Source organism: Ursus americanus, chromosome 29 (assembly GCF_024610735.1).
Source record: "Ursus americanus isolate L20-20 chromosome 29, mUrsAme1.1.p, whole genome shotgun sequence".
NCBI lineage: Eukaryota > Metazoa > Chordata > Mammalia > Carnivora > Ursidae > Ursus > Ursus americanus.
In genome coordinates this window covers 852,616-879,906 of record NC_142155.1, presented here as the reverse complement: position 1 = coordinate 879,906, position 27,291 = coordinate 852,616, and the positions used below count along the sequence as shown (strand labels likewise).

At 41.4% G+C, this 27,291-nt stretch overlaps 1 protein-coding gene across 1 annotated transcript in view; it reads right to left on the bottom strand.

Moving 5' to 3' along the window:
• Positions 1-23,644, bottom strand: part of TBX18 (T-box transcription factor 18) — a 29,350-nt gene extending 5,706 nt beyond the window's left edge. Inside the window, exons 1-6 of the mRNA XM_045804538.2 lie at positions 22,935-23,644; positions 21,574-21,778; positions 19,253-19,354; positions 15,983-16,154; positions 8,043-8,210; positions 4,725-4,789 (exon numbers count right to left, since the gene is read on the bottom strand). Coding sequence (XP_045660494.1) covers positions 4,725-4,789; positions 8,043-8,210; positions 15,983-16,154; positions 19,253-19,354; positions 21,574-21,778; positions 22,935-23,241 — 1,019 coding nt within the window. The 5' untranslated portion in view covers positions 23,242-23,644. The remainder of the gene's footprint in view (positions 1-4,724; positions 4,790-8,042; positions 8,211-15,982; positions 16,155-19,252; positions 19,355-21,573; positions 21,779-22,934) is intronic.
• Positions 23,645-27,291: the final 3,647 nt, after the last annotated feature.

The window sequence follows — 27,291 nt, the reverse complement described above, 5'->3', positions numbered from 1 at the left end:
TTTAATCACTTGCGCTCAACTCGCTACCTCCTCTGGATACCTTGCATCCCCAACTCAAGGACTACGAACTAAGGCTAGAGGAATCCCCTGGCCCCAGGAGTCATACCACCTACAAAACACAGTGAAAACTCTCTACACACTCGTAGTAAGGGATATGTGCAGATAAAACCATCTCACACAACCTGCCCTACTGTTCTAAGGTGTCACACGCTGAATTTACTTCCTTAGTGTTCAGAGTGTAGACTCCATTGGTTTGTTGATGTGTGTCATGACTCCACGGAGCATCACTACCCCATCTTGGTGACGGGGGAGAGCAGTGTGCGTGTGGATGGGTGGTGCGGAGTGCACGCACAGGCTTGTGCGCATCACCCATGCTCGTAGCAGTCCACATCGGGCCCTGACCCACCTCTCAAGTCACTAGTTCACAGGGCGCCGCTGTGGGAGCACTTCCAAAAGCCATTAGCAGCCCCACACAGGTGCTAGTACAGGGCTGCCAAAGGGGAGAGCCGGGCACAGAGCAGAGCTGCACCTGCCCTCTGCCTGGGCTGCACCGAGCCTGAAGGGCAGAATCTAGGTCTGGATGTAATCAGTATTCTACAGAGAGAGGGACTATTTCACAGTAACAACACTGGATGGGGGTCAGGGGAACTGGGCTGTGGCTCCAATTCATTAAAGTTCACTGTGTGACCCTAAGTAAATGTTTTAACCCCCTGGACTTCAGTTCCCCACAAAGCGAGGGTCAGACTACAAAAGCTCTGCAGCCTTTCCCAGCTCTAAAATTGTTTGCTCCTAAGTGATTCTTCCAAAACCAGACATCATATCTGTGGCTGACTATGAGCCAAATGCAAGCAAGATCTATCTACTCGATAATATTTTATGTACATTAAAGTATTGATTTGGGGGCAGTTTGGCAGCTTGGTCAGTCCCAAAACCCCACATAGCCTGCAGGTTGCATTTAATACTCAACTAATGAGTGCTGGGTACTATTTACCTGATTATATTTAGCTTGTACTAAGTTTTATGACTTTCTAGAAACAAGCTTTTTAATGCTAAAGCATGTCAGGATGCAGTTTTGTATAAAACTGCTTTTTTACTACCACATCGATGAGTTTTAATGATTCTGGTTTTAAATATTAAGGATACCAAAGCAGTCATGGAGTGGTCTCGAGGGGAGTTTGCTAAGAGGTAATTAAACAGCATCCACTGGATTAGACCTGTATTAACTATGGAGATGAGCATTCCTGCGTTATTTGTTTCAGCGGTGTAAACTTCCTTGTGCTTCAAATACAAACCCATACACCCAGTTCTTGGGGAGACATCATTGATCATCACAAACATAACCCGAAGCTTTAAAGACATGCTCTGAAAATGTCGTATCTACAAGTGATCTGACTTAGAGCTATTGATATTTTTCTGGAGGCTGCTGTTTCACACTGCAAGTTCCAGAAAGGATTTCAGATATTTTGCAGGAAACAGTTATAAAATATTTATTAGCTGAATCTGGACTTTTTAAAAAAGGCCTTCATTTTCTCCAGTCATGGAGACTTTTCCCATCTAGTTAAAGAAAAGATAAAAGGCACCTCCGGCAGGAGTGTAGCCAAGGCGATAATTTATACAAGATGCCTTTGAACAATTTCCACATTTTATCACCACCCTAATTTATGCTATCAAATGGCCAAGTTTATTTAGTAAAATGGTTATGTTTTTCCTGAAGTATTTAAAGCAAAGAAATTTCTGTACCTTCCTGAGTAAAAAGTTTTATAGGGTCAAACCTAAGGCCTAACTGAAGAATGAAACTATTCTCAGCACATAAATTCTCTTTCACGTAGCAAATGTCTTACAGGAGAGCTTTTAAGGGCTGAAGCTACTGATTCCTATAAAATAGGCTGTAGAACCATAAATAACCAGGAAGGGATAATTTTTAATTAAAGCAAATTGTTTTATAAAGTTTAAAAAAATCACAAGTCCATGTTTATTTCTTGTCCTGGTTAATTTGTTTATTTCATATATGGGGAAAATAAAAACAGAATTTATACTAAGAAGTAGTAACAATAAGACAACAGACAGGGATTTTAAGGAAATATAATGAACTTTTTCTCATGGGCTTTCTTCTCTATTTATATGAAAAAATATCGCTCCCTCCCCAAGCCCCTCAACCCAATGCACCCTCCAAGTCTTACATATAACTTCAACTTTTTTTAAAGGAAAATAATACATAATTTTTTAAAAAATTTTTTAAAGGAAAATAATTTTAATTTTTTTAAAGGAAAATAATACATAACATAAAGTTAGAAATCTATAAGCTGACCAAATTCCCTCTTCTCCATACATGAGTTGTTGTATTTATCAATGGAAAATGTTAAAATTAGATTTCTAAATAGAGAATGTTGATTTATAAATATTTAGCACTCCAAAATAGGCACTGAACAGCTACCTACCATAAGCAGCAAAACGAATTTTAAGGAGACAAAAAGTGAAATTATTCCTTTCACTCATAAGAAAGCTATGTATAGACTCAACATAATTTTCCTGTACTGCTTAAACATTTGGAGCAAAGCAAAAAATTTAAAATCTAACAAAATTTAAAAAGTGTTAAAACATAATTCCTTATGTTCTGTATGTCCATTAAAAACTTTAAAAGTTTTAGAGTCAGGAAAGAAATCATAGCAAGCACCACGAATGCCAAACCTATATACCAGTAAAACAAAGGGAACGAAAAAATTACTACCAAACCTAGCATTCTAACCTCATGATAACAAACAAGGAGCTTAGCTGGTTTTTCTTCACCAATCCCACCAATTTTTTTCACTTACCAAATTCAAATGCCTTTCCATTATGCTGACATTTCTAGAATTCTTCCTGAAAACTTGTCATAGGCACCTATCATCTCACTTCTATTTGTAGGTTTATTCACTATTGTTATCTATCCAAAATCCACCTTTAAAAATATTTTTAAATGTATTGCTTCAAAAATGAACGGACAGTATCCAAGCAGTGTGATTCCCCCAGTATCGATAGCAGTGAGGTGTCTGCTAGGTCAGTCCTACGGGAGAGCCCGGACACGGTTCCCGGCTGTATGCTCCTCAAGCCTCAGTACTGCCTTCCTGGAGTTTCAGTGAGTTTTAATAAATGTGTTCACTGCTTAAAAAAATAATGAAATGAAAGTAATGCAAGACCTTAAGTGGATAAATACTATACTGCTATAACCAAAACCACAAGATGATTCCATCAAAGTATTTGTCAAGGTAGAAAAGAAGTCGCCCCAAAGGCTCCCATTAGTCCCACACCGGTGACCTTCTCAGTTACTATTCAGCTTTTAGAAACTCCTCCGGACAGCAAAGTTAACCAAGAGCTAATGTAACATAACAAAAGCCAAGCAAAGTTGTTCTCACATTAAAAACAAACATCTAAAAAGACAGAATGATTTCAGTATATCAGACAACGGGCATTACAGGAACACCTGCAAATCTTCCTACAGAATAAAGAATTTCAGAGGGAATTATCAGTCCTATTACTGGTCAGTCTTGTTGATGTACACGCACTAAACCCAATGCATCGCAGCTGCATTTTCGTCCTCGTGCTGCATGGTGTTTAAACAATGCCCCTGCATGAGAATATTCGGCAAGCAGGTGACTGTATTCTGATAAAAGATCTCTGTCTGCAGCAGCCTTGCCCAAATAATCAGCTGAAAGAAACTAAACTCTGGACTACCACCTGATTGTTTTCTCTCTACAATTTTAAATCAAACTGTCCCTAAAACAAAACAATTGGAGATTTCGACTTCCTGCACACGTAGCCTATACCAACTTTTCAAGAATACCAAGTTTTCAAGAAGTATTAGAATAATTTCTGGAGTAAAAATCTCTCAAATATTTCTTTTTAAAAGCTTTAAAAACATTCCAGTCAAAGCCTTCCCCTGAAAAGGCATCTGGAGAGCGTTAGTCTATTATTACTCTCTATTACTATCAATACTCATTTAAGAAAATGTTGCACCGAACTAAACAGGAATAGAATCGTATCGATAAATTCAAAAACCCTTGGCACCCAGACAAGGGTGATCTGCTTTTTGATAAAAGTCACAGAGTGGAATTCATTATGGTTGCTCTCCCTCCTAGTACAAACACCATAAAACACGACACAGAAAAAATAAACAAGTGTGTGGCTGTCAGCTCAGCCAAGACAAATTTGGAAACTAAAGAACATCAGCTCTCTTGGCAATGGGGAGTAGTTTCATATTCTAGTTGGAAATCAGAGGCAACGGAGAGGGAATGGAACCCCATCATATTCCGAAAACAGAATCAATAGATTGTTGTGACATCACTAAGCAAATTACAAAACAACATGCAGAGAGGCTATTGACTTGGAATACTGAAGCCCCAGGGCCTGAAGGGCAGGCTCTCAACTTGAGATACTGAAGCCCCTGAGTCTGAAAGACAGGTTTTCTCAAGGTCCCTTCAGAGGTGGCATGCACTGTGCACCCTGAGAACTTGCATTTTTCAGCCAGCATCCCACATCAAAATTCACCTTAGGAACAGGCAGGCCATAGCACTACGCCAAAAATAAGTTACACCCAAAGCCCAGCGGTACCGACAAATTTTAATCCTCATCAGAAAATTATTTCAAAACAATGTCAGTAAATTTAACCATTTACCTTGCAATGGAAAAGTCACAACAACAAATCAAATATGTTTATCAGAGCCAGAATGTTCTTCCCCAAGTCTTACCTGTTACGCCCAGAGTCTCGGAAGCCTTTGGCAAATGGATTCCTATCTATCTTCAGGCGAGTAATCTGCAGAGTACAAAAAAATCATATTGAATATTATAAATGTCAAGTAAGGTGATTAAAAACAGAAATGGTGGAAGAACTACAAGTAATTCCAAAATTGACTGCATTCCTCTCCCCTATTTCTCAGGTATTTTATTATCTTAGCTGCAAAGCTAGAAGAAAATTTCAGAAATCACCCACACATGCATTTGCTATGAAAGAGACATTCCCCACCCCTATTCACTCTGCAAATAAGATATGTTTTGCTTTTAACATCACTGGAGAAGGAACTTCTTTTTTTGTTTGTTTGTTTCTACAAGATGTTTATTACGGCATTATTTATAATGATTAAAAAAACCAGAATAGGGGGCGCCTGGGTGGCACAGCGGTTAAGCGTCTGCCTTCAGCTCAGGGCGTGATCCCGGCGTTCTGGGATCGAGCCCCACATCAGGCTCCTCCGCTATGAGCCTGCTTCTTCCTCTCCCACTCCCCCTGCTTGTGTTCCCTCTCTCGCTGGCTGTCTCTATCCTGTCGAATAAATAAATAAAATCTTAAAAAAAAAAAAAAAAAAAACCAGAATAACCTAATGTCCAAAAACGGGTCTGATTAAATACGACAGGGGATAGATCTACCATGGCCATTGTCATCAGAAGTCTATTTTATTTTATTTTTTTATTTTTTTATAATAATATTTTTTATTATATTATGTTAGTCACCATACAGTATATCCCCGGTTTCCGATGTAAAGTTCGATGATTCATTAGTTGCGTATAACACCCAGTGCACCATGCAATACGTGCCCTCCTTACTACCCATCACCAGCCTATCCCATTCCCCCACCCCTCTCCCCTCTGAAGCCCTCAGTTCGTTTCTTGGAGTCCATAGTCTGAGTCTCCTGTTGATAACCTGTCCTTTGACAATCCCTCTGAACTAAAGCTCTTCGCTTTGACTCTGTGACATGGTTTAATCCTGTTCCTCTTGGTAATGGGTAACATCCAACTTCTATCTAGTCAAGTTACTTACAACACTTGAATGCCGTTAAGCTCCTACGCATCCCTGTCTTCAGAATTAGGTAATACATGCTTCTTTAACTTTTCTGTCTCTGTATTTTTCTTTGTCGCTCTTTATATCCTCTTTATGGCTCTCATCTGAAAATTTTATTCTTTCCTCTGTTTTCTGTTGAGTCCTGACCTGGTCAGAGTCCTACAGTGAATGTCTAACCAGAGCTAACCACTACGGGAAGGCTCTAATGAGATTCAATCTTATTCATGTAGTAGAAATAAATGTTTTAAGTTTAGCAGAAATTTGGGGGTGGGATTTTTACAAATGGTCTAATCATCTCCATTAAAAAAATTTTTTTAGTTATACCATCTTATAATTGATACTAATAACATCTCATCTATTTCTTAATAGATCTCCACCTTGCCCAAACGAAGTTACAGCCTATTTTCTAAGAATCACAACATGCTTTGTTTTCTGTGCTCTTTGGTTTAGTGGAATCTACAAAGTTAATGAACATACTTCCGATGGTGCCATTTTGACTAAGGACAAATGAACACTGTTGGATAACGCTAAGGAAAAGAAAACGTATCTCTGAAAAGTCATCCACAATCCCCTTATACTGTCCTGAAGGAATTCTGTATAGTTCATTACAGCTTCTTTGTTCATTTAAATAATTTAAATGTTCATTTAAAATAGTATTTCAAAAAAGAGTAGAGATGTATATAACGGTGCCTTGTCTGAATAGAGGTATGTTACTATTGCCATTATTTTTATTACTCAGTTCATACTATGTATGCTGCACTAAGACTTTTATACGCATATTTCATTTAATTCTCATGGCAACTTAAATGTAGTTATTATCCCAATCTTATGTTTTCTTTTACACCAAGGCTTAAGTCCCTATGATCATAAGGTTATTTGTCCGTAGAGCTAGGCTGGGACCCTGGGCTTCAGAGCGCCGCGCTGTTCACCACCACCAGGCTAAGGTGCTTATCAGTGTTCCATGAGCTCTGAAAATAGGAGCCAGGAAGTTAGAAAAATGAACATCATTGTGTCTGGTCATTATCAATTCCCCTTCTTCAATTTCTTTACCCTATTACTCGATTTGTCTAAGCTTGTCACTTGGTAATCATCACCAACATGTACCAAAAGCCCACTGCATCTTGTTTATTGTATCACAGAGGCTGGGAGAAAAATACACAGTTGACATTGTCAATCTGTTTGTGTTTGAGAGGCAAAAAGTGACAGATAAACTGGGGTTGCTTAAAAGGTACTGAATGTCTCTCCTCTTTTCTCCTCAGGCGTTATATTTTTCCTAAAAAAACAAAGTCTACCACAGACCACATCAGCCTCAACTACATCATTATATTTTATGAAAACTGGCCATAACTGCATGGACTAAATAATTGCCTTGAATCAATTTCCCACCTACTTGACACAGCCTTAAAGAAACACATACGCTTACCTATACTGAAAAGAAATATTTCACTTTTGAAATTATTACTAATTTTATGAAAAGATTACTCCACAACTGCTATCTCTCAGACTATAAGCATATGTATCACCCTCTGTCACAATTAAAGCATATCTTGAAAGAAATAGCCCTTTTTGTATATATACCAAAATGATTATGTAAGATAAATGCTTCTGAACTATTTCCTATAATACATGGATCATAGTTTTAAGACAATGTGAATTATCAAATCCCATGTTCCATTATACAATCCAGGTTTCATACTTTACATGTCTATTTCCTAGGCAATATACATGCTTTTTATTTTTATTTATTTTTATTTTTTTTGTAGAGAAAGAGAGAGTTAGTGGAGGGGAGGGGCAGAGGGAGAGAGAATCTTAAGCAAGCTCCATGCCCAGTGCAGAGTCTGACTTGGGGCTCAATCTCAGGACCCCGAGATCATGACCTGAGCCCAAATCAAGAGTCAGCTGAACCACCCAGGAGCCCCCACATGATTTCTAATTTTAATTATGACATCATGATTCAACATCTCAAAACGGAAAGCAAACCTCTACTGTTAGTCATGAGACACATTCTTTTCTTAAGAAATTCTCACTAGAAGTAGCCTTACTTGGGGAATCACGGATAAAAAATTGTTTATATAGATACACACACACACACACATACTCACATCCTGGATGTCTTATATGGCAAATGCTTTATGACACTTCATAACATTTAGATACCATGAAAAAGATAACTAGCTTTCTACTGACACCTGAAATGAAGAGTCTAGAAAGACAGCAATTCTGAGAACAATACCTGCTGATTCTGATAGGCCGTGACAGTCGTGAAGACAGTTTCTGGAAAGGAGAATGCCTTTACTCCCTCCCCAGATGGAACAGGCTTGATGGGAGAAAGATCATCCCCGCAGTCTTTACGGATGACATGGACCCGAGGTTGGTATTTGTGCATAGAATGAAGAATAATCTGTGTCAAGGAAAGAAAGCCAAATATATCAAGAACTTCTGCCCAATCTCAACACCATGACTAAATGTTTAATGTGTAAAATAAATCCCAGTTGGAAATGAAAATTTCCAAGGATGTAAAAGTGCCAATCTAATAAAGTATGTCAAAACTGGAAAGGGAGGACTAAGAAGTTATTTGTAAAATACGCATAAAAATACTAAAGGAAAAAAGTCATTATTTTGGTGGAACTCTGTGTACAACTATGAACTTAACATCTAATTTTCTGTTTCTGAAAATACAAGAATAAATTCATCTGCGTTTTATTTATAATGAGCCAAATGGAACATAAGAGTCCAAACCAGTAAAACTAAAAATGAGATTGAAATGATTATTTAAATTCCACCACACCCATTTCCTAAAAATAAGTATTTGCACACCACGGTTTTCTTCAGAGAACAATTTTTCTCTATTGGTGACAGTAACATGTCTATTCAAGGGCAAAAGGAATTCTAAGGATATCCAAGAGTCTGCCTTGTGTGTGGCTTACAACATCCCTGGTTTGCCTGGAGAACCCAATGTCCATGTCTCCATCACAGCGAAATTTCCAAAACCCAGGCACCTGGGGATGGAAAAGCTGGTGCACTCAGACTCTTCTAGGGCAATCTGATAATATGGTTCAACTACTTTCTACCCCATGATTCCACTTCTGAGAATTTAGCCAAGAAAATATTTCAAATCCAAAAAAAAAGCACTTCATGTATAGAGATGGGCAGTGCACCATCTTGTAACAGTGGAGAAACCATAACCCACTTACATGAGTAGATTGGTTAAGTAAATGAAAGTCCATACAGTGGGACAGGTGTTATTCAGCCACGACTAAGTGCTATTTAGGACATTTTTAACCACAAAATAAAATGCTTCTTTTTAAACCTTAAATGATCCAAGTTGTTTACAAACTAATCACAACGACATGAAGACAGTAAAAAGGACCCACAGAAAGATAAGAACAGTGATCATCTCCGGATAATGAAATTGTGGGTGAATTTTTTTCTTTTTCTTTATGTTTTATGCTTTCAAGGTATAGGAGATAAAATTTTAAAAAATAGCCTTATCCAATGAAATTTTCTATTGGCTGCTGGGAGTCCACATTCAGGTATTATCAATGAGTTCAGTTAATAGAGCTGTATCTTCCCTGAGTTACACGATTTGAATTCAGGTTTGGGGAGTTGGGAGTTTAGAGGAGAAATCCTTTTCTTTTTTTTTTAATGATTTTTTATTATATTATGTAAGTCACCATACAGTACATCCCCGGTTTCCGATGTAAGGCTCGATGATTCATTAGTTGCGTATAACACCCAGTGCACCATGCAATACGTGCCCTCCTTACTACCCATCACCGGCCTATCCCATTCCCCTATCCCCCTCCCCTCTGTAGCCCTCAGTTTGTTTCTCATAGTCCATAGTCTCTCATGTTTCATTCCCCCTTCTGATTACCCCCCCTTTCTTTATCCTAGAGGAGAAATCCTTAAACAAAGTCTTGGAAAAGCACAGTGGTTGACCTGCCTCGTGTTTTTCAGGATATGGGCAGTTTAACAAAGCCAAATTCAGAATATTTGGCCAGCCCCAAAACAAACAGCCCTAGACCTAGACAGCGTGGTTGCAACCACCAGAGGATGTCTTTCCCCCCTGGCAGTAACCAGCACAGTGGTCAGTTTTGTTTTGTTTTGTTTTTTACCCTAAAATTCTCTTTCTATTGATGGAGGAGATGCCTGGATGGCAGATCTGATGACGGCGCCCACCAGACCTGCTTGATAGGCGGCAGCGTGAGTATCACCTGCGGATACACACATGAATCTGCAAGCTCTGGAAAAGTCTCTTTCCAGGTCTAAAAAAAGGACAGAACTTCAGTAACCCTTCAGTACTGTTTTGCAAAACATGATTTTCTTTGCGCGTGTTTACACCAGGTCATAACACAACGTGTACAACTGGTCATGTGAGTCAGGTAAAACGTCTTAAAAACATAGGTGCAAGACTGATTCTAATGATTCTAGCGATCAGCAAATTCCAGAGTAGAAGAGAAATTGGAGAAAGCCACTTTACATCAAACAGACAAAAATAAGAACATAGCTCATTTCAGAAGATTAAAACAAACTGCCTTGGGTTGAAGGAAATAAAAACTGATTTGGGTTTCTGTTTACTAGTCAATGAACATAGGTTCTTGTTTTATGAAGTCTTTGTTCTCTCGAGCAGATTTCTCCACATAGCTATACATATTTAAACTTTATTTCTTTCTATCCTTACAGAATTTCCAAACTGACATAAGGTGGGGTACACTGAGGTAGGGTATAGAAATAGCTGATGTAGGGGTGCCTGGGTGGCACAGCGGTTAAGCGTCTGCCTTTGGCTCAGGGCGTGGTCCGGCGTTATGGGATCGAGCCCCACATCAGGCTCCTCCGCTAGCAGCCTGCTTCTTCCTCTCCCACTCCCCCTGCTTGTGTTCCCTCTCTCGCTGGCTGTCTCTATCTCTGTCAAATAAATAAATAAAATCTTAAAAAAAAAAAAAGAAATAGCTGATGTATGCCTATGTCTGCACATTAAAGGGCAACTGCCAACAATAATTTGGAGATCTTTCCAGCAAAATAACATGCTTTCAATATTATCTATAGGGATTTAATACATCTCCGGATGTTTTCAGGGAATGCTTAACAAGCCTCAGTTCTTCTGCATAAAATAGCATTATTTGCTTTTTAATGATCTATCAAACTTATAATGATGAGTGGTCAATAACATTTTGCTTATGTAATAAAACAAGCCCAGGAGAACTCCTGGCCTTATAAACAAGGAGACCACAATGATAACGCTGAAACTCAAATAATTATATCTGATCTGCATTTTCCATGCTCTCTGTTCTGTTTAAAAGGAGGATCTTTTTTTTTTTCTTTTTGGAATTACCTAGTAACACAGATAGCCACATGGACTAATGTTCATAAATACAGAATGCTGTCCATATGCAGGTTAATACATGTTTTTTCTACTCTAAAGACACTAGTTTTGAGTCAAAAGAAGCATATTATTTATCTTTAATGTGAAGGGCCTAACGCGCCTGAAATTTGATAGACATGCCAGCTGTGCCTTACAAAACAGCTCAATAAGGAAACATTACCTGCTGACTCTGGAAATTTTCTAGATGACCTAAATGCCAGTGTTGGCACAAGTCAAGGAAAGGGCCAAGGAGGAGCAGATCCTTGGCTCCTGCATTACTGATGACATCTAGCCCTGACTCACTGTAAATGGCAGGGGTCAAGACAGTGACACCGAATCACAAGCTCCATAGCAAGATGGCCTTGGTTTTGTTGCACACACACTGTATATGAAACACTCCTTATACATATGCATGTTAAAGTTCATCAGCTCATCTGATTCACTCAAAATTCTCTGGCTTTAATATAACACATGAGAAAACCAAGCCCTAGAGAGCCAAACTGACATGCTTATGAACATTAACCTGTTGGATCTCCAAGCTGTTGCAAGTTCCTTCAAAAAGGAGATCTTGGCAATCTCCCCTGTAGTACCTTGCCTCCCCGCCCCCCCGATTCTCAAGCAGAAATGGGAAGAGGATGAGGGCAAACTCAGAGCTAGGGTGACTCTATGTCACTGACTCCTCAGCAGCTGAGAAAGAGACCCTCCACAGGTCCCCTGACTGTGGCAGACTGGCCATGCTTCCTTCCAAAGTACCCCAGCACTGGGGCATGAGTCCTGCCAAGGTTTAAAGGTGCCATTACCTGTTAAATGTCTTCTAATTTTTTAAAGATTTATTTATTTGAGAAAGAGAGAGAGAACGGGGAATACAGAGGGAGAGGGAGACAGAATTCCAACCAGACTCCCTGCTGAGCATAGAGCCCAAGGTGGAGCTTGATCTCACAACCCTGAGATCATGACCTGAGCCAAAATGGGGAGTCGGACGCTTAACTGACTGAGCCACCCAGGTGCCCCTCCAATTTTTGAGGGAAATGCTCATCTAAATGTTTCCGTCCAGACAACAAATTCCAGATGAATAAGGAAACATGCACACGATGAGAAGGAAATATCTTAGAAGCATGCTAACCATCTGCACATTGGTAGCCCAAGGACCCGTCTTAGACTGCATACAATCTAACATAAAGCTGGCTACAGATTCCCCAAGGAGTAAGTAGAGATTATAAAGTCTTTACAACATTCAAAGATTAGTTGTGGAGTAGTAGGACATTCCACTCTAGATTCTCACCAATATTTCTCTCTAAACAATCCCTGGTATTTGAGAAGATGAAGTCACATTGAGGAAAACCCAATGCCATATAATTTCACGTCTCATACAGGTCTAGGTCCAGTCACAGCCCTGTGAGGATGTGAATCTATGTTAAACACACTGTGTTTAATAGAAGTCCCAAGTCTACATGCAGTTCTCAGGGCACTATGTTGAATGCTTACATACCTTTTGCATAGTAAAACTTGAACTGAGAGGCCAAAAAAAAGTAAGAAAGCAAGTTAGAAAGTAAATTTAAAAATCACCTCTCATTTGAGTCTACAGCTTGAATAACTAGAAATTAGTGTCACTTCCTTCAGAATTTGCGGTCAGGAGAACCTCAACCATAGGATGGCAGAGGGGTGAGTCCCTAAGAGGTCTCTGCAACAGGAAAAGGACTACTGAATGAGAGAGTCCCACCATAGTGGTACTACTGTCTTCCTAGATGCTGAATCATGTCAACAGTGGACTAAGAAACAAATGCCTAATCTCTAATATCACCTCATCTGGGGTCATCAAACTGAGTAAATAAACACAACAGACATGTTCCCATGAAACCTTCCCAATCTCCCCTGGCTGGAATAATGTGGCGTTTGTACTTCTCTGAGCCAACACCATGATTATCTGTGTGCACGTCTTCTCTCCCCATCGAGGCTAGATCACTGAAGGCAGAGACTGTGGCTTTTTACGTTGTACTACCTTTTACAAAGTCTTAAAAAATATACATTTTTAAAATAAATAATGGAAGAGAGCATTTCTCCTCCTGCATTTTCCTCTGGCATCAACTGATTCATACATTTTTACCATGTGCAAAAGCAATTTTCTTGCCTCCAAAGTGTACAGGTATATAACTTTCTCTCCGTTTCCACATTCATTAATTACGTCCCTGTATTAAAGTATTACATCCTGCCACAACCTTAAAAGAAAAATTTAACTATAGATGACACATTTCACTAGAAATGTTGCCTGTTTTCTGCTATATTTTATTGTTTTTCCTAAAAGTGAAATATTGTAATTATTTAGGCATAAACAATTGAATTTCAGTTTGCAATGTATTCTTTTATGTTTAAATAAATGCTCTTTGTTGATTAATTGTATGTGTCTACTTGGCTAGGCCAAGTTTCCTAGATATTAGGGCGAACACAAGTCTGGATGTTGCTATGAAGCTACTTTTTAGATGAGGTTAACATTTATTTTTTATAAGATTTTATTTATTCATTTATTTCAGAGAGACAGAGAGAGTGCTTGCAACAGGGGGAGGGGGAAAGGGAGAGAGAGAACCTCAAGCATATTCTACACTGAGTGTGGAGCCCAATGCCAGGCTCGATCTGAGAACCCTAAGATCAAAACCTGAGCAGAAATCAAGAGTCAGGCGCTCAACAAATTGAGCGTTCCTAGGTGAGGTTAACATTTAAATCAGTAGACTCTGAGTAAAGCCGATTATTCTCCATAATGTGGGTGGGCTTTATCCAATCAGTTGAAGGTTTTAAGAAAAACAGACTGAGATCCCCCGAGAAAAAAGGAATTCTGCTTTGAGACCACCTTCATGCTTGAGATGCAACCTCACCTCTTCCCTGAGTCCCCAGCCTGCTGGCCTCCTCTGTAGATCTGCGACCTACCAGCCCCCACAATTACGTGAGCCAATTTCTTAAATAAACCTCTCTCTGTGTACATATTTATACACATTTTACTGGTTCTGTTCCTCTAGATAATACTGTTTTATATAAAGTCTAGTGAATTTACAAAGTTAAAATTATAGAAACAAATTACTATATCAAATATTACAGATACTTTATTATATATAAAGCCAATAATTTGTTCTGAAAGAATTAGAACTAGAAAGTGACCATACTGATTTAAAGAAGTGTACCTTATATATGACCGTATGTATCTTTAGATCCAGTTATCTCTTTAAAAGATATGTTCTCAAACCACAGAACTCAGGAAAGTAGAGGATATTTAAGCTTTTGAAAACGAGTCACGCTTAATGGCATTCTTTTTAAATTTTCTACTCCAAAAATAAAAGACCCCTCAATGAACATGCTGGCAAAATTTCAGCCAGCTCCCTCAATGAGAGTAGAAACTAGTGTTCCTTCCCTGAAATCAAGTGAAAAATAACCGTTACTCCTTGACTGTGTACGTAAAGAATAAAAAGAATAGAAATGAAGTCATGCACTAAAATATAGGGCATGAAGTTGGATTCAGAAATGAAATCTACTACGATACTCTTCTGGTTTTGTTTTAAATCATGAAAGGCAACAAACAAAAGCAATGTAAAATACATGTATCTCAACAATCTAGATACTGAATTAGTACTGCAATGAAATTCACACTTAAATGTTTTTATTAAGGTCAACTGCTTAAGATACTGTCTAGCAACTTGCAAATCATATCCCATCATAACTGTATTACTAGTTTATGACAGTTTGTATTTCGGTTTTAAAAGATTTGCTCAGGGGTGCCTGGGTGGCGCAGCGGTTAAGCATCTGCCTTCGGCTCAGGGCGTGATCTCGGCTCAGGGCGTGATCCCGGCGTTATGGGATCGAGCCCCACATCAGGCTCCTCTGCTATGAGCCTGCTTCTTCCTCTCCCACTCCCCCTGCTTGTGTTCCCTCTCTCCCTGGCTGTCTCTATCTCTGTCGAATAAATAAATAAAATCTTTAAAAAAAATAAAATAAAATAAAAAAATAAAAAATAAAATAAAAGATTTGCTCATAAATATACTATCTTTATGTCACCCTTCGAAAAATGATCTAGTGAGTATGTATGATGTACTCTTCAGAAGGCGTTTCAATCCTGCCTCAATCAAAACCCTCTCAAATAACAAAAACCTAATAGAAATGCTAGCTTTTGATGGACATCAGCATGTATCCAGAGTTACTTATTTATTAAAATAATAACATAGAAATCTTGCCTAGGAGCAATATTGCATAACAATAAGGTGTTAAAAATCATTATATTATTGGAATGACTGACTTTGACTTACACATCATGCTACAGCAGTTTTAAGACTAAAAGGAATTGTTACTGTAACATATTTTGACACATTCAATGCCATTACAAAACACCTGGGAACGTGCAGATGGAATATACAAATAGCGTAAGCCTGGGCCATTACTGAGAAGCAATAAGCTTCAATCAGGAAGAGCTGAATGCAGGCAGGACACAATACACCATTATCCATGTTAACCCAACTCCCAAGTATTCACATTCGGAGCATAATAATTAGCACCTCATAGGGTTTCAAACAAATGTTTTGGCTAAAAATGTCTGCCTGAGATTCTATCATTTCAATACAAATGCATATCTAGTTTTAGCCTATTAAATGTTTCGTAGGATATGCTTCAGGCAACAGGCATAGTCTCTGATGCAAATATAACCTTGATTTTGCACAAATTAGGCACATGCCGATCAAACAGCTTTGGAGAGAAATTCATGCCCTTCAGTCGGACACAGCATAGCTATGGCTACACCACCCCATGGTGGCACGTTGGGGAGGCCGTCTACTCACATGGCCTTGGTCATCCAGTTCATTGTTGGTGAGCTTCAGCTTGTCAAAGCTGATCACTTGTCTCATCCAAGTCTCTCCTGAGGCAGGCGAGTCTGGATGGATGTACACGCGTGGTGGCACAGGGGAGTCAGCGTTACCCGCCACCATCCACTTAGAGCTGTGGTAAACATACCTAGAAGGCAATGACGAGGCTCAGTATACAGACTATTGTTTTCTTGGAATTTCCAAGTCCGTAGAATCAGACAACTGTATATCTTTTATTTTTAAGTCTAAAGAACAACAACTTGCTCTTTACATCCAATACACATAAAATAAGATTTCAAGCACTTTTCAAAAACTCTGAGGCAGCAAGTGGCCTTCTGACCTCTCAGAGTAAGTGATGCCTTAAGGATTTATGCACACTATCACCCCCATAAATTCAACTATCTGAATTCTTACGAATCACACTTATTCACATCAGACATTCCATCTGTATTCTGATATTTTCCATTTTACATCTGGATATTCAATTGACATGAAGAAACTACTGTTGTCAAGCTTAAAGTTGTCAAGCTCACCTTTAAGTAAATCTCCAAAATACTTGAGAGTTATACCTTAAAGTGTCCCACACTTCCTTTAAGACCACTTTCCATTTTAGGCAACGTACAGATGAATTAGGTAGTTGGTAGAAAGGCAAGGGGAAACTGTCAAAAGTTCTATAACTTTTATTTTCTTAGAAAAAGAGTTTTAGCTATGATCATTCAGAATATTTTTCTAATTCTATTGAACTAAAAATTGTAGATAATGTCTTAAGTTTAACTTAAAATTTTTGTATAATCAAAAAATGTAGGTCTTTATCTCCTAAATTTCTCTTTCTCAACCCTTATAAGAAAATTCTTTAGTTTGCAAATACCACTAATCAAAATATACACCAAACTTTGAAAATGAGGGTATATCTAATTAATATTATTTTTCTATTTAAGGGACCAAACACCCTCTTCTGTTTGTTTATATATGTCAAATATATTGACTTTGTAAGAATAATACATTTAAATAACAATGTTTCAGGTAATAAATAATATCATAATATTTAATTCTATATTCAGACTATCATTTATTAATTGTTAATTTAAAATTCACTAATTCAAAAACTAGAAACTAGTATATGATGATTCACTTAGAAAAGGGTATAAAATGAAATTATATACTTAGGTGTTTTCCTTCCATTTGTATTTTAAAATATGACATGCAATTTAAAGCAATAATTTGTGTATAGTCTCAGAGAATTGTACCTGTGTAGTATGCAAATTTCTTTTAAAAATAGCATGAAATATTTTCATAACATCTCTGGTGAGGTCCTGTGTTTCAACTAATGTCACATATTTCATTCTCTTTTGAGCTCAATATGCCTTCTATTCTTTAATTCCTTTTCTTGGGAGAAAAATACATAATCACAAAATTAAGAATAATTTTTTTAAAACTTCCCTATATTGGTATAGCATAATTTCAGTAAATAAATTCCTAAGTGCATAGGCTTCTGTGAATATTAATTTTGCATCACAAGCACTTTAGTTTGACCAAATACCACTCTTTGACAGCAGAGAATAAGCCAAAAACTTTTTTCTACTATTGCTAAAAGTTAGAAAATAAAATGTAAATCTCAGAAATGCAAGAAAAAAAACTGCACTATAGTTATTCCCAAAATAAATGGAGTAATATGCTCTATCAAAACCTTGAGAAAGTACACATATTCAATAGTTCAAAAATCCACACTCATCAAGAGAATAAATGTTACATGTTACATATTCTCCATGAAACATTCTAAATACAATTGCTAAAACCCAATTTCTTCGGAAGCATTCTAAGTGAAAACAAATTTACAGTTTGATCTTTTAAAATTTGACATCTTACTACCAATACTTGAAATTTTTCTTGCTTTATGTGAGAATAATAAGAATCAACTAAGTAAAATAAACCTTCCAAAATACATGAAAGATATTTGAAGAAATAGGAGAGAAATTTGGAAGAGAAAGGAATAATTTCAAAGCACATTAAGAATTACATTATCTTTCTCAACACAAAACCCAAATTAGAATATGGATTTTAAATCAACTATATTTAAAGAATAAACAATGCCGTCTAGCTTCTACCATGTAGTAGATAATTTTAGCAAACTCTCTAATGAGTTATTTAATTAAAATAAGCAATACAATATAAAACACAAACAATAAAACTGTCTTTTTTATTACCCATTTTTTTAGTATTCCATATGTGCCTGTACTAATTAAATCTGTATACTTTTGACACTGGTATGCCTGTTTCAAAAAAGTACCTCCCTAAGTTTTAAAAAGTGATAAAAACCAAATCTGACTTCATTTAAAAACTTATTAAATGTTCTAGCTGTTTATAAAAAGTAAAAAAAAAAAAAGAAAGAAGGAAAGAAAGAAAAAAGAAAAGAAAGAAGACCAAAATTTAAAGCAAGCATCTTCTGATCTTCTACTCAAAATTTCCTTTTTTAAATGTCAGCATTATTAACTCCTCAGGAAAGTAAAAAGCTTTGTCCATTGAAAATTGCTGATTTGCTTACTTGCAAAAGAAAAAGAGCAAAGGTTGGTTTGAAACTTTAGAATATGTATCTTTTCCAACTTTACTTGATATCCGGATAATACATCCTCTTTCAAAATCTAAATCCTACAATGTTCTTTTTTTAATCTACTGTGTTAACTACTAACGAAAAAACAACAATAAATTAACAAATTCATTACCAGTTTAAAGATGTCCTAATATCGTAATGAATTATGAGATTTTATTTTTCTAAATTCAATAATTTCCTAAAATTAAAGGAAAAAAGCCTGCCAACAGTTATGACTTTGAACACAAGAAAAAGGAACTTTATTTAAAGCTCAAAACAATCACAGAAAATGAAACATTTCGTTGAATATTACGTGTACCTACAAATTTAACATTTCCTCTCAAAATTCTAATTGAAAAGTGAATCATTATAAAAGACACAGTTTAGCAACCCTAAACTAGCCCCTATTTAAAGTTTTCTCAATACTTAAAGGACATTTCTGTACCCCTTAAAAGCAAAACAAAAATTAAGTTTCCACATGTACTACAAGGGAAGGCACCGCTTGGGCTACTGGAACTGTCGGGCAGTTAGTTGGGTTAGAGATCTAGAAATTCTACAGGTTTCTGGAAACAAACATCACAGTCATCACAGTTGCAGCAGGCATAGCCTGTAAAATGCTAGCGTATTCTTATCCTCCAGTATCCATCTGATCACTGTACCTGTATCTTTTGTTGTCCACTGGCACAATGTCCATGGCAATGTAATATTGCTGGTGAGGATCTAGTCCTGAGATCTTCACTCTCATTGCTGGAAACATGCGCCTATTCATACGGAGGGGAGGAAACAGGGCATGGGTTTTGTTTTTGTTTGTGATTAAGCATGGAGAATGAGTAAGCGAAGAAATCTCTGGAAACCTCTCTGTTTTTCATATGGACAAATTTATAGCATTCACTTTGATAATGTTAATTCAAAGAATCAGAATACAGGACGTATCAAAACTGAGGCTTTTAAATGTAATTTGTTGTACCCTGCCATGCACTGTGTTTACTGAAACGTCAGTACAGCTAAAAGGAAAAGAATTGTATGCTGAAGGAGCAATAGCACTAAAAAAAGCAGTTTATTTTTTAAATAAAAATCAATGAGCATATTTACTTTAATAATACAAATGAGAAAAATGTTCCGAAGGTAGAAATAGAAAATTTGAATTTGTACAAGTGATAAAATACATTATAATGTGAAATTTTAAAAGGGTTATAAAAAACCACAAGGAGCCAATGTGCCATGCTATAACCAAACAATATGTTCTTTATTGAGACAGGACTTCCTGTCTGCAGCATGGTAAAGGTGAAGTGCAAAAGTTGCTCTAAATTTGAAAGGTATAGTAAAACTTCTTTATTGAAAGCAGAAACTAAACACAATGTATATTTACCAAATCATTCCTTCCCCCACTATACCCTGGAAATACTTTCTTATTTAACCACACTTACTCAAAACTTTGCTAATTAAAACAAATGAAAATCTGCGTTTCTTTAGGCTTCACAAGGATGCATATCAAAGTGGGTGCTAAAGTACAGGCCACTATCTTTTAAAAAGGACACAACAGCAAGACTGTAACAGCAAATTATTGTATATGAAAAACAAATACAGCAGTTCGTTCTTTTTTTTTTTTTTAACTTTCTTCTAATGATTTATGTCTGGGACCCTTCCAGTTAATCTAATTTTTACTAATTTAACCTTATAACACAGATTTTAGTACCGTTATTTACCAAAAACTTTTTCTATAACAATAATGCCACTGAAGACCACTTCCAGTGAAAAGAAAGTCCATTATTCCTAACTAGGCATGAGAACAGTTTACTGTGCTGGCTGTTTTAGTGTTGTTTCAGTGCACCTGTAAGATAAAGAGTAAAGGTCTTTAACTACGTCCTTTATAAGACAACTGTTGCTTTGTGCTGTTGAAGACTGAATTTGGATCATTAATAAAAGCTCTGTGAAAATGTAGAAGGTAGCATATGGATTCAATAAAATATGTTTTTGTAATTTCTAATAAGTTTGGATACTTTTATGCTATCCAGGTTTTTGCCATGTGTACTCCCTGAAAGAGTCCCTGTGCTTTTTAAAGTTCCTTTTAAGGAAGATATTATTCATCGATTTCACTGCACTAAATGAACTGAAAGCTTTTAAATGCAAAAATTTCTGTGCTTCCTTCAAATTAGTAGTATCTAGCCAACAAATCTATGTATTTTACTAATGGATGTGCACATTTCACACTTTAAAAAAATACATAGAACTTCTTACAATTTTTTTAGTATTCTTCGGCAAATTTAGACGAATGCGTTGGATTTCATTTAGAAAAAAACTATACAGCCATGTAACTGGATCTACAAACAGAATAGTTTTTCAAAAACGGGTAATTATTTTTGCAGGGATTATACATGTATTACTGATGATTCCAGTAACTTTTCATTCTAGTATCATAGCAAAATAGCACAAGACATCCCGTTCTTACATTGCTAGGAAATCTTTTGATAAAGAACCAGCCTGGAAGTCTGGAATCTAAAAAAAAAAAAAGCAAAAAAACAAAAAACAAAACAAAACAAAACAAAAAAACAAATCATAGTTTTCTCAAGAGTAAACTGCGTTTTGTTTTGTTTTAAGGGGGGGGTTGAGGAAAGTCATCTGTTCAGTAGTTCCAGAAACGGTAACTAGAGCCTAAATACACGCCTGGACAGACGTATGCATGAGCAGGAGTGTCTAACTACACAGCACGCGGGGTATCACCCGCAGCCGCAGCCGCACGGGCGACGACGGGGATTTTCTCCCCAACATCCAAGAGGGCGGCGGAGCTGGGCCCCTCACCGACGGCACTCGGGTGTAGGCAGGCACAGCCAGTCTCAAAAGTGAACCACAACCCGGGCCTTGTGTTGTCTGTGCAAAACCGCTAACCGGAGACTGCACAGCTCTGCAGGCCCTTGTCCTTCCTGACCCATCACGGGGTGGGGTGAGGCCAGGCCCGACGCCCGCACAGGTCGCCCTTTACCTGCCCGCCTTGGTGATAATCATCTCCGTGCCGATCTCGTGGAAGCGCTTCCAGAGTTCTGCTCCCTGTAGATCCACCCGCGGGGCCTGCGGCGAGGGCAGCGGGGTCCCCGGCCGTGCCAGGGGGGGCGCCGGGGACCCCTTCGGGGATCCTCCCGGGGACGCCAGCGGGGAAGCGCCCTGCAGGAAGCCGTCCTCACAGCCGCCTGCGCAGCAAAGGGCAAAAAGGGGTAACGGTGAGGGCTCGCGAGAGAGGAAGTTGGACGGGGAGACCCCCGAGGGCGGCTGGGAGGCGAAAAGGACCAGAAGAAAAGGGAAAGCTCCCGTGCCTTCGGATTCTTCTAAGGAGCAGGCCCAGGGGTTAGTTAGCCCCGGCTCTGCGCGCCGACGGGACTCGACGGGCCGGCGGGGCCTCCGAGGACCGAGTCCCGCAGCAGCGGGAGGGCCGCGTCCACCCCTCCCTCCCGGCCTCCCCCGGGTCAAGGCCCCGGACAAGGTCCGCGCGGCCCCCGGGGTCTAGGATACGTGCCGGCTGAGCCCGAGATGGGTGCCCGCGTCCAGAGCCCCACCGCGGACCCCGACACACCGCGACCCGAAACGCACGCAGCAAAACCGCCCGGCGACCGGTCCCCGGTCCGAAGCGCGCGGGCCTCCTCTCCCGTCGGGCGTGCGAGGCCCCTCGTTTTGGGGCCCGGGCAGCGGCATCCTCCAGAGAGCTCTTCAGACTCGGCTCCCGCCAACCCCCGACCGCCCTGAGCCCCTCCGCCGAGCGGCGAGGGGCGAGAAGAGCCAGCCCTCGGAGGCCCACGGCCCCGGCAGCCGAATCCGGAGGGAGGAAGGGCTCGCTGCCCCTCGGGAAACCACGTCTGCGAGCACGCCGCCCTCTTCCTGGTTCGCCCGAACTGTTTAGGGCATTCGTTCCGGTGCCGGGGGGGTTAGGCCGTGGCTCCCCCCACCCCCTCGCTTTTAAAAGTGAGGAAAGAAAAAAGAGCACCCATTGGCTGGAACCCCAAGGGAGGCAGAAGCGGAAGGCACAGACCTGCGGCGCCGGGAGCCGCGAAGAGCAGCGGCCCCGGCGCGGGTCGCCAAGGGGGCGGCGGCAGCCGGGAGCGAGGCTGGGAGCGGCGCTTTCACCGTCTGGAGGGCGACCCGAGTCGAGCGGCGAGAGCGGCCGGGGCGGCTGTGAGCTTCGCGCCCCGACACCCAAGGCCAAAGCGCTGGAGGCTGAACTGCCTCAGGCGCTGGGGGCGCGGCGCGCGCTCGCCCTTCACTCGCAGACGCTCCGGTCCCCGCGGCCGTGCGGCCCCGCGGGGCCGGGAGGGACGCGGCGGGAAGAAGTTGGGCGGGAAAGGGCCGACTCACCCGCGGCTCCGCGGGAGCCGCAGCTCCGTTCCAGGTCTGCGCAGCTCCGGGCGGGCCCGGATGCCGCCCCAGGCGGGGGCGGGAGTGCAGCGCCTTCGTCTCCCTCCGAGGAGCCCCCTTCACCGGCGCCACCGCCGCGGCTGCAGCCTCCGTCCTCTACGGCCCCGGCCGCCTCTTCCGCGCCCAGCTTCCGTCGCTTCTTCTGAAGCTGTTGCTGCTTCTCGGCGCCTATCAGCGCCTCCACCGAGAAGGCGTGCGCCTTAAGGCTCAGCATGCTGCACGGCGAGCCCCTCCGCTTCTCGGCCATCCCCGCCGCCCGGCGCCCGCCCGCCCCTCACGCACATACACCCGCGCGGGCGCACGCACACTCGCTCGACTCCCCCGCCAAACTTTGAACGACTCTCGGGGCCTCCCGCAGGCCGATCTGCCCCCTGCCCTGCCGCAGGCAAAAACAAATTTGGCGTTTCCTCTTTCTCGCTGGTGTCGGGATCCGAGGAACCAGCGACGCGCCCGCCAAGTTTCCTTCCCTCGGTCTCTCGCGCGCGCTCTCACTGCTGCTCTCCTTCGTTCCCACCCCCTCCACCTCCTACTGCTGCTCCAAGATCTGCTTCGACTGATGCGCCAGAGAGGACTAACAGGGGTAAAAAACACTCTGCGGACACAAATTAGGGATTGTAATTGAAATTTGTTGCCTTGATCTGTCAGCACTTCCAGGCAGGAGAGCGGTGGGAAGAACTTGCTCATTAGTGTCAATAAAGCGGCGGAGGTGGAGTCTGGGGCCCTGTCAATCACCCGGAAGTCCAGCCAATCAGGCGGAGCCGACTGCGTGCAGTCCGCGCCCACTTCCTTACAAGGTCTCAAAAAAAAAAAAGAGAGAGAGAGAGAGAGAGAGAGAGAGAGAGAGAGAGGGAGAGAAAAGCGCCGCCGTCTGGCTTGGAAGTGCCAGCCCCGGGCGCTGAACCCGGTCAGTCTCTCTGGCTGCCACATCCCAGTCCAGCCCCAGTCTCTAGTTTTCCTCACCCAGACCTGGAAAGGGTGAGGCTCCGGCTTTAAAGCGAGATGATCGCCACGTTAGAATATCAAGAATCTTCCGAGAAACTTTAAAGTCCAGTCCCACTCCCTTATCACTTGATATTGCTACAACTCAGAACATTTTTGAGTGGGAACAATTCACAGCCAGCAGGCCCGTGTTTTCTCATTTAAACGTTTCTGCATTTAGTAGCGCCCACTCTGCCACGAATGGCATCGGACTTGCTTATTTATCTATGTTTACATTTTACTTAGTGGCTTTTTCTTGGGGAGGGTGTGGGAATTCAAGGTATATTTCAATCCTTTACATTTCGGAGAGCAACATTTTACATTATCGCTTAGTCCCTCATCTTTACTAGTATGTAAAAGCACGCCCTTTCCGGAGCCTCCCTTTCCTTTCAAAGCGTGATGACAATTAACTTTAAAACGTTAAATCGTGGGATTTTAATTCTGTATGTCTTCAATGATAAAGATTTAGTTTTAAATCTGCTAAAAACTCCTCAAGGTGAGATGTTTTAAGATACAATAAAATTTCCACTGCTGTTTTTAAAAACGTCTCTGTGATTTAACCTAACTCCGTATTTGTCCTGCTTTAAACAATTTGCCACTTCTTTTCTCAGGCTTTTAAAGAGCCAACTTGTTTCTTTAAGGCAAACCTTAAAAAAAAAAAAAGAACGTGTTTTAATTAAAAAACACCAATCATGCATCCATAGACTTCATAGTTTCAACTCGATTTTTTTTTTGGTCAGGACTAACCCCCAAAATGGTTTTGGTGTAAATAGAGCAAATCTCGTGTAGAAGAAAATTCCTGATACATATTACTCTTAAATCTTTGGTGTGAAAGACACGATGAAGGGTTGTTGTTGTTGTTGTTGTTGTTGTTGTTGTTGTTGTTTCCCCCCTCTCTCGCTCAATTCAACCTCCACAACTGCTGGCTTCCTCGTTACCTCTGACTTCTCTCTAAGCTTTCAGTAGAGTGATAGGGAGTAGCTTCGCCACTGAGATCTTTTTACCGTAGCTCCGGGGGAACGCGCCATTCATCCGAGGTAACTAGAACCGGGGGACCTTGAGCAGGCGGCGCCCAGGAGCATCTACGAATTCGGAATTCGCCGCTCGGCGGGGCCCCACCAGCCAGGGTCAAAACGCCTGGGTAACACCCTCAAGGAAGAGGGCTTTTCTAAAAGCTTGAGAAACAGAGTCTACTGGAAGATGTTTTGCATTTGTAAAAGAAGGCTTTGCAAACAGTCTGGAGCTGTGCAGACCTGGGAGGGCGCCCCAGGCGGGTAATACGGCCTAAAATGTAAGCGCAAACCCAGTTTCTGAAGCCTAGCGGAAGGGGAAGAGGGCCGGGGAGAGCAAAGAGGCCACCTGGAGGGCTCGCGCTGGGAGTGGGAGTGGAAGAGGGGGGTTGTGTGCAAATGTGGCTGGAGGCTGCTCCTGGAGCTCCGCGCACCGGGCGTCTGAAGCCCTCATCAGCAGCCTGCGAGGTCCCAGCCCCCCACTGCAGGCCCAGACTCAGCGACGCGAAGGAGCGACCCAAGGCTCCTTCGGGCAGCCCTTGAGACCTTGGAGAAGGCTGTGAGGCCTATGGGTGGAGTCGCCAGGATCCTCAGGCCTATACCCGCCCAAGGGCCCGAGAAACAACCATTCATCCTGAAAAACCTGAGGCTGCCATGGACGAACGCGTTTTCCAGACGTGAAGCCTGCCTTGTAGATGGGTGCATATGCTCTGCAGCTCAAACTGGTACAGAAGGGACTACACGGCCTGCAACGTCGCGCTCAAGGTCATGCTGCTCAAAGACCTCCTCTATCCTTCTGCCACTTCTTTCACCTTTACCCGGGGCAGAAAGGGGCGCAGACCCCGGAACGCACAGACACTGAAGTACTTGTGTCCACATAGACGACAAGCTGGAAAGCTGGGCCTTGCAGATACCCAGGATGTCAGAACGTGGCCCTTAGCAATAATCCAGGTGTGCGCTAGGTGCCCAGGGCAGGAGGAAGCGTCGGTCCCTTTAGCACAGGTCTAGACTAGGCTTCAGGAAGCGTAGCTGTAGAGCCCCGCCGCCGCTCGTGGCCTCTGATTCGCGCTGAATCTGGCTCAGGCTTCCGGACCTAGCAGGACCAGCTGTACTCGACCCCGCAAAGCCCCTAGTCGCAGACCTCACCGCACCAGGGCCTTTGCTCTGGGAGAGGAGGCGCCTCACTTCTCCCAGAGTCCGCGGGCGGGAGGGTTCTTGGCCTTCGGAGTGAAGGCGAAGCCAACGCCCTCACAAGGCGTTTTCTCTAAAGCGTGGCTTGCGCGTGCCAGGGCCAAGCCAGGGCCTTGCACTCTGCCTGTTGAGAGAGCAAAAGAAACGGGACAGGACTCGAATTGGCAGAAGAAAAGCTCGGTGGAACACGTGTGCGCCTGTGCACATGTCTGTGCTTGTGTGCACGTGAGTACGCCCGTGCGCACTTGTCTGTGTGCGCACTTGTCGGTATGGGCCTGTGTGCGCGGATGCGCGTGTGTGCACCTGCGCACGTGTAAACGTGGAGGAGAGCGGATGTACAGGGAGCGTGCGCCTCCTGTCACTTTAAGAGAGAAAACGTCTTTTCCCAGGTTGTGCTACATTAAGGAAATGATTAAAACTGAATTAAACTGTCAGCCCTCTGGCAAGACTAGCAAGGCTCTATTTCAAATAAAAGCCACCCAGGGAAGAACATTATCAGAGTGGGTCTGTCTCAGAGACTTGGCGAGAGGGGAAAGGGCATAACAGCCTTGCATACCCAGGTCTGGGAGAGTGGTACCTAGTGGGATCTGTATCCAGACAGACAGCAAAACTAACTGGGGGAGGAGGGAAGCGGGGAGGGACGATTAAAAAGAATATCTGATTCCTTCTGTTTCTTTCTTTTCTCTCCTTTCTTTCTCTTCTTTCTTTCGCGGTTTAAAATTGGATCGTTGGAAAGATTCTTTTTTGAAGCTCATTCTTTCGGTAGGCTCCTGCTGTGCTTTCATTGTAAACTATCTATCTATGTTTAGACATAGCTTGCTGTTTCTTACCCAAGTTACTAATGTTTATATTTTTGTATTTTGTCTTATGTTTTTGTATTTTATTTATAAACAATGTTTATTTTTCATTCCAAATTTTAAAGTCCTATGCACCAGGATTTCATTCTCTATATAGACTTTTTCTTTCTTTCTTTCTTTTTTTTTTTTTTGTTTTTCTTTTTTCTTTTACACTTGACATCGTTGTAAGTTTCCAAACTCATATTTGATTTCCCAGACTAACAATCCGACACAGGGAGATTTACCCTGGCATACAGGAGGGTCTGTTTTTTGCCTCTGAAC